At 41.5% G+C, this 13,052-nt stretch overlaps 1 protein-coding gene across 1 annotated transcript in view; it reads left to right on the top strand.

Annotated features, from left to right (window-relative positions):
* Positions 1–4,240: 4,240 nt before the first annotated feature.
* The window catches only part of CORO7 (coronin 7), a 996,081-nt gene continuing 987,269 nt past the window's right edge, over positions 4,241–13,052 (top strand). The window contains exon 1 of the mRNA XM_078663134.1: positions 4,241–4,436. Within this exon, the coding sequence (XP_078519260.1) occupies positions 4,377–4,436 (60 nt within the window). The 5' untranslated portion in view covers positions 4,241–4,376. The remainder of the gene's footprint in view (positions 4,437–13,052) is intronic.

Below are 13,052 nucleotides of genomic sequence, written 5' to 3'. Positions count from 1 at the left end.
TCCACAGTCATTGGACTGAAAAGAAGAATCTGTGCAACGATGGAATAATCTTTTGGGAAGTGAGGAATGAGTTAAGTGTCAAAAATGAATTACTATTTAGGCTTGGCAAAGTGGTTCCACCTATCACCCTAAGGAAAAGAATACTTAAACTTTGCTATGACGGTAACCTTGACATATCCCAAACCAAGCAAAGAATTAAAAGCAACTATTGGTGGCCAGGACTCGATAAATAGATTGAAGTGTTAATCAGAGACTGTGTGGCCTGCAGTGACTCAGATAAAAGTCTTAAAATGTGTAAGGTTATTTTAAGCCCAATTTAGTGTCCCAGTATGTCCTGGGAAAAGATTGGTTTGGACATTGTGGGACCTGTTGAAGGTTATGATGGCAACATCAAATACATACTAGTCTTAATGGATAATTTCTCCAAATGGCCAGAGATCAAAATAGTTCCCAATGCAGACTGTGCCTGTGTAATCTCTTTCCTAGACAGAATATTTATGAGCGAGAGGTTACCCAAAAGTATTCTAACGGACAATGGGTCACAATTCACATCCGCTTCATTAAAATCTTTCATTGAAAGGAATTGTATCACAGACAACACTACTTCCCTCTACCAAACTGAATGGAACGGTCTTGTCGAGCGTTTCAACAGAGTCCTAAAAGGTAGTAAACAGTTGTGTAGAAATAACAATCTTAATTGGGAAGAGGAAATCTTTAAGTTAATATGGGTGTGTAGAATTACATCTAGTCTGTTTGTCCTTATGATGAGTAGACAAGCCATCAGCAAAGATCTCAGTTGGATGCCAGCATCCAAACAAGTTGAATGGTCACCCGAAACTATTAAAAACAAAATATCTGCAGCACAGGAATGTTACAAAGAATGGTATGATAAAAAAATGGAGTGAAAAATCACTCATTCAAATGTGGTGATATGGTTAAAATCCGTTGAGAAAGGAAAATCAAGAAAGGGGAGAGTAGGTTCACCCCCCTTCACATTTGTAAGTTATATAGAAATGCTGCAAAACTTAACCCCAGAGCCAGTGTCTTGATCAACGGGATTCTGTCAGAAAATTTCATTATTAACCCCAGAGCCAGTGTCTTGATCAACGGGATTCTGTCAGAAAATTTCATTATTACTAGGGGGACTAGACAAGGGTGCCCTTGCTCACCCCTCCTATTCGCTATTTATATAGATACATTTATCCAGAGGTTGGAAAATAATGCACTATGCACTAATTCCTCCTATCCTAGTACGTGATATGGATACAAAATGCTTAGGATATGCGGATGACATCGCCATTGTTACAGGGGACCCTATAAATGCTATAAGTGTGATAGAAACAGAAGCACTACTCTTTGGTGAAGCCTCTGGGTATAAACTGAATGCTAGTAAGACACAGATTGTGTTGAATAGTAAGATTATGATGAATGACTCTAGAGTAACTGAAAAGGCAACATATCTGGGGGTCAGCATCTGTGCTGCTATAGAGTTCATTGTCAGCATCAATATATATCCACTTATACAACGCACCAAGAAAGAGCTGACCAGACTGAATAATCTCCATCTAACTATTGGTGGTCGAACTAACGTAGTTAAGATGCTGTTTTTACCTAAGTTTCTGTATTTTTTTCAGGCTATTTGTTTAGAATTTTCCCCACAGGTGTTTAAAAATATAGATACATTGTTTTCTAGATTTGTCTGGGGATATAATCGACCACACAGGGCATTGCGGTGGCTCACTAACTCAAGAGAACGTGGAGGTTGGGCTCTCCCCAACTTCAAGTTATACTACTGGGCCACAGTATTAAGGTATAGCTTGAGTCTTATAACTGGTAACCGAGGAAGCGGCAATATATCAACACCACAAGAACTTATTCTGGGAGAAGGGGCCGCTGGATGTCTATGGCGACATGTTAATGACGGGTATTTCAAAAAAGTCAAATTTAAGACTATCAATAATGTTAGCAAAGTCTGGGGGAATGTTAAAAAGCTATTAGGACTAGGTCGCTATTCCTATTACACTCCTGTGAATCAGAACTCAGAGCTTCCTGAGATTTTCCACGACAATTATATAAAGAAATGGAATGATCTGGGGATTACCCAACTTGGCTGTTTTTTTTCGACTAATGGATTTAAATCATTTGCCGAATTAAAGTTAGAATTCAATATTCCTAATAGGGATTTTTTTAAATTTCTCCAAGTGAGAGATTTTCTATTGAAGAAAGGGGGTGGCCGGATCGAATTTCAACCGTGTTCTTTCATAGGAAACTTACATAGGGAAATGCCCTTAAAAATTGGTGAGATTTATGGGTCTATGAATGCATTGTTACCAGATGACATGAACAAACATATAATGGCATGGCAGACCAAACTTGGATTATCTAACCAAAGTTTGGCATATTCATATGAAATGTCACTTTCATGCCTTATGTCCATAAGGCTTCAAGCACAATATTATAAGACCTATTTTTCATTGTATTATACCCCATCTAAAATAGCTAAGTGGGGAACTGGGAAAGGCACAACTTGTCCACGCTGCTCACTCCCAGCGGCAGATATCATTCACATGTTTGCCTCCTGTGACTCGCTAACTAATCTAATCGCTGAAATATCAAGCTTTCTCACAGAGATAGCGCATTATGAGGTAAACATCACAACATCAGAAATCATGCTGGGGGTGTCAAACAACGAAAGGCCAAAACAGATACAGGGGTTAATTTTTGTCGCGATGGGGGTGCTTCGTCTGTGTGTGGCATCAGCCTGGCTTGTTCCAATACCACTGTCATATATACAGTGGAGGGCCAGACTGCTGGCGACATGTAGCCTTGAAGTTGCCATCTATAGAAACAAAGGGTATAATACTCGTAGAAGAGGAATGAAGATTTGGAGTCCCCTACTTGACTGGATTGAAGAGAATGATTAGGGGGAATAATGGGAGATATTAGAAACAGGAATATGTTGAGATTCTATGAGATTTTCTTCTTCTCTCCTTTCCTGTTTATGTACTCCTCTCTTTTCTTTTTCCTTTTTGTTTCTGTATCTGTACATATTTCCTCATCTTAGAAAATGATTGAGTTGTAATTTGTATCTACTTATGTTTGATTGTATAATTACCTCCTGGTCTCCTGGGGGGAGGTGGGTGGGGGTTGGGCCAAATGTAAAGCTAACAAAAATCTGCAATAAAGATTGTTTAAAAAAAAAAGAAATGCTGCAAAACTCAGTGATGGCAAAGTATGGCACATGAATAGACTGGCCAAGTGTACATTAGAAGTAACGCCAGACTTCTATGGAATTCTAAATATGAACAATCACAATAATGACTTGTGGCTTGATTATGATGAATTTGTTAGTTTACCTAGATCAATGAACTCCTACAATGAAATGTCTAACAATGATGGTAATACCAGTGTTGATGATGTCCCATCTGCTGCTGAGCTTGCTAGCAATCACATGTCTGATCATAGCGGTGAACCACCATCACCCTCTGAATCCGAAGACATGTATGTTAGTCAGGGTATCACTGGAAGATGTGGTAGAAACATCAATAAACCAAAAAAAGTTCAATGATAATGTCAGTTATTATTAGCAACATGATGTCTCTCCTGCCATGTTCTTACCTTTTTGTTTGTTATATTTTATGGAAAGAAGATGTGTTGTAATTATGTAGGATGGCACGAGCCAATCCTTGGCACATGACATCTTAGTGATGTAAATAGCTTAACCTGTCCTCATTGGCACTTCCCGCACTCCCATTCTCCAACATTCTATTGTGACAGTTTAACTGTACAGTTGGCAGTTTCTCTGAAGTTGTCAGACGTACAAGACGCGTTTGGGTCTTGGTGGATTAAATTTACCTTATTGAACCTCTACGAGCGTCTCTCTTCGTCCCTACACTTCTCCATTCACTTAGAAGGGATCACATTATTAAATATTTGACTTCACCCTTTTGGGGAATCAAGTAGATGGCAGGTTATGGGTCCCTCCATGTCACACAGGATGCAGTGCTTCAACCCAGAGTTTTCACTTAACCTACTTCATGCTCGAAGCTTACCAGTTCACTTCTATTGCTGCAATTTAAGTAAAACGCCTGAAAACAATTTATTTTAAAAAAAATCAAAAGCTATGAACTGGCGGCGTGCAAAGCTTCCTTGTTACCATGGAAGCTGTAATGACAGTCAATTTTATTTATAACACGCGGCACTTACGTAAAAAAAAAATGGGTGTAGTCCTACGGCCAGACATAATCTGTCGCTGCTAGAGCGGGAGACTCGTCCCCAGAGCGGTCGAGGAACTAGGCTCGTTAAACAACGGCCGAGTCATCCCACGCCCAGAGTAGGGAAGTGTCAGCAGCAGTCGGAGAAGCAGGACTTTAACTATGAACCGCTTCAGGACCTCCAGATTCAAGAACACAGAGGCAAGGGTGCCACGCAGGGAGGTGAGTGAAACCAAGCGAGGAGCCTGTGCCCTCCATTACACTGCAGGGTGTGCAGAGTCCAGGCACTGCTCTGTCTGACAGCTGCACGCTGTATAAACTGAAACTAGATGCGCCAATCCCTTTTATTGTCTTCCACGTTGTTTGTAAATGCCTCTCTGTTTATCTTGGCATTTGTGCATCTTCCTCGCCCTGAGAGCTGCCACTGAGTTAGAGGCGGCATAGTGTAAGTGGGCGTATTTTGGTGAAGGGGCGGAGTTATATTCCCCGCCCACCCACACAACTTCACTCATGAAACAAGTGCAGTGTGTATTATTTCTATGAATGTTGTTTTCTGTTAGCACCACACTATCTGATTTTAAAACCTGTAAATAACTTTTTTGTTTGTTAACGCAAACTCAACCCTATGGTAATGGAGCACTTTGCATGAGCATCAGTTACATTAATCAAGGACACATTAATTTTTTTGTTGACACGAGGAGATTAAGTGATTTGCCCAGAATAACACGATGTTGGTCTGACGCCGAAACTCGTACCTGACTCCCCGGTTCCACAGTCGGCAGCTCTGGCCGTTACACCACAAACCTTTGGTAGGCAGCCTCTAATATTGATATGAAAACATTGTTTTCTCTAAATTTTTAAGGATTTTTTTAGGGGCATACCTCGTTAGTTATCATGCTTGCTTCTCTGTTTCTCTAGTTTTTCGTCGCTATCAAAGTCCCTCCAGCGATGTTCATCAGTTGAGCATTCCTTGCCCCTCTCTCCTTCCCTCCTTCTCTCGGTCCTTATGCCAGTCCTTAGTCTGTGTTGTGAAGAGGTAACACACAATGGATACAAGACAGAGGCTGTTTATGTCAGCTGTTGTCCGGGGCGCTCTCAAGCAGGAATTACCAGCACTCCTAGGCAACAGTGGAACACTCCGACCTCACAATGAATAAACGTTCTAAATATCTAATTTATGCAAAATGCACAAAGTAAGTTATAAGTAATCTATGTATCGCATCATTACCTTCCTCCAAAAATTAACAAAACAAAGAAAAGGCGCAACAATAAATAAACTATAATACATAAAGCTTGCTTTTACGTTCAGAAAAAAGCCTACTACATTACATAGCTGGTGTCTGCTGCTTTTCCTCTGAAAAGGAGAAAGGGAGAAACATCATCCACTGAGTGTGGAGGATTAAGATACCCCCGTACCTTTTCCCTCAGATATTTTCTAATTTACATTTTTTTTGCTGCAATAGGAACTTGCACCCCATCTTTCATAAATCTATTAGTATGCTCCATTGAACCATTAGCAGACAGACACTATAATGGTGTCTTTTCCTGTTTGATACCATTGTAATACAGAAGTTTGACCGTTTTATCTGATACAAATTGCGTACCATTGTCTGATACTAACACGTGAGGGCAGGTATACCTTCTTTAGTGAAAACATCCTCTAAGAAATGAATTACATTATCAGTAGTTGGTGCATTTTCAAATGTGTGATACGCCCATTTAGAATGATAATCAATTAAAATTGTTAAGAAACGAAAATCAGATGACAACAGATTGTGAGGGCCTGCAAAAGCAGCTGTTACTTTTGGTCGTGGCCAACCCACCAGAGGAGTTAAATTCATGTGCTCGTTAGTGATTTTCCAATGCTTGTCAGATTACAAATATCCTTTGCACTAATCAATCAATCAGCCTTTTATAGCGCATCTTGTCCCCCGGAGGGGTCTCCAGGCGATGAGGTATTGTGAGAGTTGGTTGAAAAGCCATGTCTTGAGCTATTTCCTGAACTCTTCGAGGGAAGTAGTGGTTCGGAGGGGGAGGTCAGGTTGTTCCAGGACTTGGGGGCAAGGTAGGAGAAAGAAGGACCTCCACAGCAGCTCAGACGGATGCGGGGATGTGTACCAAGGCGAGGGTGGCGGAGCTGAGCTCCCTAGTCGGTTGGTGGAATGTCAAGCGTTGGCTGATGTAGGTGTATCCGGACTTATGGAGGGCCTTGTAGGCCTGTTTCAGGAGTTTGAAGACGCATCTTTTCTGGGCAAGGAGCCAGAGGAGGGCCTTGAGGTGAGGGGGTGTAACCAGTTCTTCTTAAGCGGTTGAGGAATAGTCATGCTGCAGTGTTCTGGATGGTCTGGAGGCAGTTGAGGAGCTTTTGGTTCGTCCCAGTATAGAGTGCATTGCCATAGTCCAGGCAGCTAGACACTAGGGCTTGGGTGACTGTTTTCCTGGTGGACATGGGGATCCATCGAAAGATCTTGTGTAGCATTTGCTGTCCTGTATGATTCTGAGGTTATGCCCGTAGCTGGAGGAGGTTGGCGTGGGGCTAAGTGCAGTGGGCCACTAGGTTTCGTCCCAGGGAGAGGGTTTGTTCCTGTAGATGTGTACCTCAGTTTTGTCCGAGTTGAGCTTGAGGCAGTTGGCCTTCATCCAGTTTGCGATGTCCGACATGGCGATTTGAAAGTTAGCTCTGGTGGTGTCGTTGTCTTCTGTGAGGAAAAGGATGAGATGTGTGTCGCTAGTGTAGGAGATGATGTTGAGTCTGTGTATTGCTTTGCCCTCCCAAATAATAGAAAAATAGAAAATACCGCACCCACACACAGAGGCACACACACAGCAAAGCAATAAAAACACCAGGAAAGGGATTTCACTCTTATAAAATGAGGCACATCAAAAGACAATTTTCTGAATAAATCATGTGGTTTTGTTTGTGCAACACTCTCTAACAGAAAGGCTTTCACAGACATCAAATGACATAAAAAATAAATGTATATAGATGTATATGTGTGCAAGCAATAATAACACACTTCTAAGTAAGCAAATGCAAATGTTATGTGAAGGCAATAAAATTAATGGAATAAAATACAAGCAGATAATAATACTGGACGTCCACTGTAAGAAATCAAAGATATATACACTTGACTCCAAGGCAGAGCTGTACATTCCACACATTTCTCTGGCAACAACAATCTCTGCTCTGAAAGGTACCAAGCGCGCTTCCACACATGATCTTAGTGAAGCTTGCGAAAGTCTCCAAAAGTACAGAAAACAACCTTGAACGTGAATAGCCTAAAAAGCTTGAGTGATATGAGGGCCTGCCGGGGTGCTTAAAGCTCAAGCTAGAAAGAGTCCGAATTCAAGATGGCATGAAGGCATGTCCAAGCCAATAGTGAGAACTTAATAAAACTTCCCAATGTAAACATAATGCACATTTGAGCAGCACTATATATATATATATATATATATATATATATATATATATATATATATATATATTTCTTTCTTTCTTTCTTTCTTTCTTTCTTTCTTTCTTTCTTTCTTTCTTTCTTTCTTTCTTTCTTTCTTTCTTTCTTTCTTTCTTTCTTTCTTTCTTTCTTTCTTTCTTTCTTTCTTTCTTCTTTTTTTTTTTTTTTTTTATATATATATATATATATATATATATATATATGCACATCCCACACTTTCTTGTCCTGGCAAGGCTGTTCTACTCTGTGAAAGCACTCCCACTCTAAAACTACCATGAGACATGAAAGAAATCTTCAAGGAAAAAGTCACATGCAAGAAAAGTGATGTTGTACATTCAAGAAAACACCTAAAGTCAATTACACTAATGGTAGTCAAAGGTGATCATGTGGTCCCAATACATGGGAGTACCTCTGGCACTACAGTCCGTGGGTGCGGGCGATGTCTGCTAGTGGCGTCATGTAGGTTTAAAAAAAAATTTTTTTTAAATGTTTTTATTCAAGTCAAACTTTACATTGGTATATGTGACAGGTAGTAAATCGACATTTTATATTTCTGCAGTTGCATCTATTTAGTCATACATTATTAAAACTTATCAGCCATGCATTACATTTTCTATGTCCGCTTTCTATTCTCACAGTTCTGTCTCTGCCATCACTCCTCCTCCAACTCATCATCAGAGCTGTCTATTTCTGATTCCGGTAGCGGGTCGCATAGTTCTCCTCGGTATATGTTCCAAGCTGTCCATATTTTATTCCATTTTCGCGGGTTACCCCTGGTTGCGTAGACTGTGCGCTCGGTTAACATATTAAGATCCATGTTTCTACACCATGTTGACAGTAAGGGCAGGTCAGTTGCACCCCATTTCTGCGCTATATCTCTTTTAGCAATGTCTCTTTTAGCAAAGGCCCAGTGTGACCCAGGTCTGTCCACAGCGTGTGAGATCATTAGGATCCCATATATTTAGGAGACATTTTCGTGGCTCAGGTAGAAGGGAAATCTCCATTGTTTGTGATAACGTGCGCATCACCTGTCGCCAATACTCTACTATCATTGGACACTCCCACATAGTATGGAAAAAGGTACCTTCCTCCCCACATCCTCGAAGGCAAAATGGATGTTGTACTTGTTTCAGTTTATATAGGGTGGTTCTGGTGTAGTATATGCGGTGTAGGATTTTAAGTTATACTAGCCTAAGCTTGGCCGAAATTCCCACCTCCTTAGGAGATGCCAGGGCTTGCAACCATTCCGTATCATCCATGTCTCCTATTTCTGCCACCCATTTCTCTCGTAGTGTTACTGTGGGGTCTGGTAAGTTGTTGATTAACTTCCAGTATGTAAGTTATGTTGCGCGTTTCTGCATGTAATCCGTCATGTAGGTTTTGAAGAGGATGGGACTGAGGGAGGTGCCGTGGGGGACTCCGCAGATGATGTTTTTGGGTTCAGAATAGAAGGCAGGCAGATGGATCCTCTGAGTTCAACAGGAGAGGAAAGAGGCGATCCAGTTGAGTGTTGCTGTGGATGCCTATGTGGTGGAGTCTGGTGATGAGTGTGGTTGAAGACTGTGTTGAAGGCTACCGAGAGATCAAGGAGGATGAGGGCAGCTAAGCCCCATTGGTCGAGGAGGTGTCTGATGTCGTCCATTGCTGCGATCAGGGTGGTATCGGTGCTGTGGTTGGACCAAAAGCCCTATTGGGAGGCGTCTAACAGGTTGTTTGCTTCAAGTTATTCTGTGAACTGGTGGTCGATGGCTTTCTCCAGGACCTTTTCAGGGAAAGTGAGTAGTGAGATGGGGTGGTAATACTTGAGTTCACAGGGGTTGGGTTTTTTTTCTCCAAGAAATGCTTGATCTCCCTGCACTTCCAAGTGTCAGGAACGGTGGTTGTAGAAATGATGGTGGTGTTCAGGATCGTTGTGAGGTTGCTGCTCATTTTCTTCCTTCCTAGCTTGTAGATGTGGTGCGGGCAGGGGTTTGTGGGCACACTGTTGAAAATATTCAACATTTCTGTCTATTCATGGCCACCAATATTTTTTTGTTTCAACAATGTCTTTGTGGCCGTCATTCCTGGAAGACAACTATGTGTAGTTTCACTGACTTTATGTCTTAAAGTTTCGGGTGGTACAAATAGAAATTGCTTAGTAATTACTCAGTTTTCCACTGACAGTTTAAACGCAATGTGTTGAAACAAAACCATTGTTCCATCCATATTTCCAATTTGTTGCCACCCATCCAATAAATAGTTTCACACTTCTTTTAACTGTCATCAGTCTCACATGCTCTAGCCCAGTCTTTTTCCCAAATGTGACCAAAACATGATTGAACAGCATCAAAGGCCGCTGCCACAAATTCTTGATGTTCGCTTCCACTCATTTCTACCTCATCATTCACTGACATCCTAGACAGATAGTCTATAATCTAATGTTAAATCCACCCAGGGATGTATTTCAAATTAAAAGTGTAGTCTTGTAGCCTTGAAACTAGATATACAAATCTGGATGTGGCCTTTTTTTTATACCTCTTCCATTCATCAATGTGTGCAAAAAAGAAATGATACAGTGCACTCGTAGTTGGTATGCCATTGTCTTCGTCTCATTTGCACTCCAAAAGAGATGGCATCAACTGTTAAAGAACACTTAACATTACACTCAAACGGTTTTAATCATGGGCAGAAGCATCACCTTAACTGATTCATAACCATCTTCTTTCTCTTAGCCTCATGTAAACGTTTCCTTCGTTTGCAACAATTTCCTCAATGGTTCTCCAGTAAAAGCATAACCCAGCACAAACTGCACATAATATTTGCTGAGAGCAAAGAGGATCAGAGCGAATATTTGTTCTTTGGTTTGGGTGCTCTTTGAATGGCATCTAACAAATCTGATTTAGGGCTAATGCCTTTTACACTCATCATATGCCCCAAATAAGCTACTTGATTGTTTAAAAACGAAACATTTTCTTGGGATACAGTCATTCCTCTTTCACTCAACACCGGTCAAACTTTCCTTTGGATTTCATTGTTCTCTTGACTGGTTCTTGAATAAATCAAGATGGCATCTTGAAACACTTGGATGCTAGTCCTAAGAGTAGCCTTAACTATCTACAGATGCTAACTTGAGATGCATTAAGGAAAAATAGGTTGCACCTTCAACCGCTGAGAACATATTTTGTATATTTGGAAGAGAGGAAAATCTTTGACGTTGTTTTTATAGAGTGACCATAAATCGGCACATCGATGAATGTCTCCAAATTTCTTTTGTTTCTCTATGACCACAGCAGATACCCATTCTGCTAAGTCAAGGCCAACCGGTTAGGCACGCAACTCGCATTAATTCAGAACACCCAAGTGGCATGGCACAGTATGAAGCATGTTCACATCAAGATTATACTTCACTACACATAATGTGAGAAACATTCTTTCATTACTCAATTCTCATTTATGGTAATTGTGTAATTTAACAGACCTGGGACATACACACAGGTAGACGATAAAGCAGTGGCAAAATTAACTTTCTTTGAGGAGATGTGGTTCACATAAATGCTGAATTATAAAGCTGGAGTTCTTGGAACGTAGGAAATTTTGCTTCAAGCATTTATGCCCCCCTGTCGCCATTTTAAGGTTCTTATGAGTATATCTAAGTGGTGAGGGCATGCCTAGAGGTGGCCACAGAGTAACTGTAATTTCTGTCGCAGGCAGGCAGTGTGAGGGTAAACTCTGTACCATTGGAAGAAGGCATGCAACGGGGGCTTTGAGAATGACAGCATTTTTACGCATGAAAAGAACAAATGCACATTTTAGGCTCTTTCTGTGAAACGTTGGAGGCAGCACATTTTTGCAGCTGTTTCTCATATCACAAGACCCGCTGCTTCCGCTCTCACTTCCGGTTAATGCGTGCTTGCGGTAACCCCTTCCTGCCTGCAAAAAATGTGAGCAAAATCGTTTTTTTTCCTACCCCAGACACACCTGGAAAGACGTTTCTGGACCGCATTCACACCTAAAGCCACACGCTCCCTCTTTCCCGGGAACGTGTGACAGTTATAGGCACTAATAGATTAATGACCGGGATCAGCTGTGAGATCTGCACGTGACCTGGCCGTCACTGAACTGACTTCACTTGAGATGTCCGTGCGGTACTCTGCAGAGCCTCGGTTTGTTGGCGCTGAGCTGTGTGGACTGGGTAATTGTTGTGGCTGCCGACTTGAGAGACAGGACTCAGGAGCAATGTTGGATCGGCATGGGACAATTGATACAGGAACCCAATTATTAAAGATAAATCCCCAAACATGGTCTTCTTTCAAATTCCGAGTTTGTTCTTCTCCAGACCAAGCCCCCTAAACTTTACTGCCTACAAGAATGGATGACAAATAAATCCTACCACTCTGTCTAATGTAACGTTTCCTATATATTGATTTACGCACATATGCTTGACTAATCATGTGTGCGCAATGTAAAGTGGTCTGACATCCTTCACTTTTATGAGTGACACTATAAAACGAATTAAATGCATCTGAGTGAGAGTGGTTATGGAGACTTTAACTGGGTGGTGGTACTGCGGGAATTAGTTGCGCTGTTGGTCATGGGGGGCGCCCAAAAACATTGTCGCACTGGGCGCCACCAGTGCTAAAGCCGGCCCTGCCCTCTTTCTGAAATGTGATTGGTGGAGCGCACTGACATGGTGGATTGCTGCAGAATTTGGTTGAATTTACTGATTGATGTAGTAGTCATTCCCAATCGGTGATGAGTCCACTGCTGTGCATGTAATTGTAGTTATATAGCGCTTACTACCCCTGAAGAGGCGTTGAAGCGCTTTTCGGCAAGTAGCACGCTCCTTCGGAACCCAGAGTGGATTTGTGGTGGATTAGTATATGTAAATATAAATTGTTAATTTGAGTGGTGGACATGTGAGTCTGTTAGTTGGATAGGATAGGATAAAGAGGGATAGTGGAGGAAAGAGTCTAAATAGTTATTTGGGAATTGAGCTTTGGGGTGAGTCAAAGTAGGGATAGTATTGTGAGATTGATGTAGTTCTCTTTCCTTACTTTAGCCATTGGTGCTGCCATGGGCCGCCTTGAGTTAAGTGATTTGCACAGTGCTGTCGTGTGACGTGATCAGTGCAACTCTGTCTCCTTATTTGAAGGACTGGTTGGTGCATTGCTGTGTGATTGGCATAGTTGCAATTGGTGCAATTCTCTGTCCATCATTCAGGTTGGTGGCTTTCTGTGCTGTATGGTAATTTGACTTTGGGTTGCTCAGTAGTGATAAGTGCAGTATTATTCTGTCCTGAATTTAGTTTATGGTGAAATATTTTGTCCAGAATTATCAGTTGGTGCAGCAGTTTGCCCTGAATGTTTGCGACTGGTGCAGTGTTTTGTCCCGAATTATTAACTGG

The sequence above is a fragment of the Lissotriton helveticus genome, chromosome 10 (genome assembly GCF_964261635.1).
Source record: "Lissotriton helveticus chromosome 10, aLisHel1.1, whole genome shotgun sequence".
Classification (NCBI taxonomy): domain Eukaryota; kingdom Metazoa; phylum Chordata; class Amphibia; order Caudata; family Salamandridae; genus Lissotriton; species Lissotriton helveticus.
This window is presented reverse-complemented; position numbering and strand designations above follow the sequence as displayed.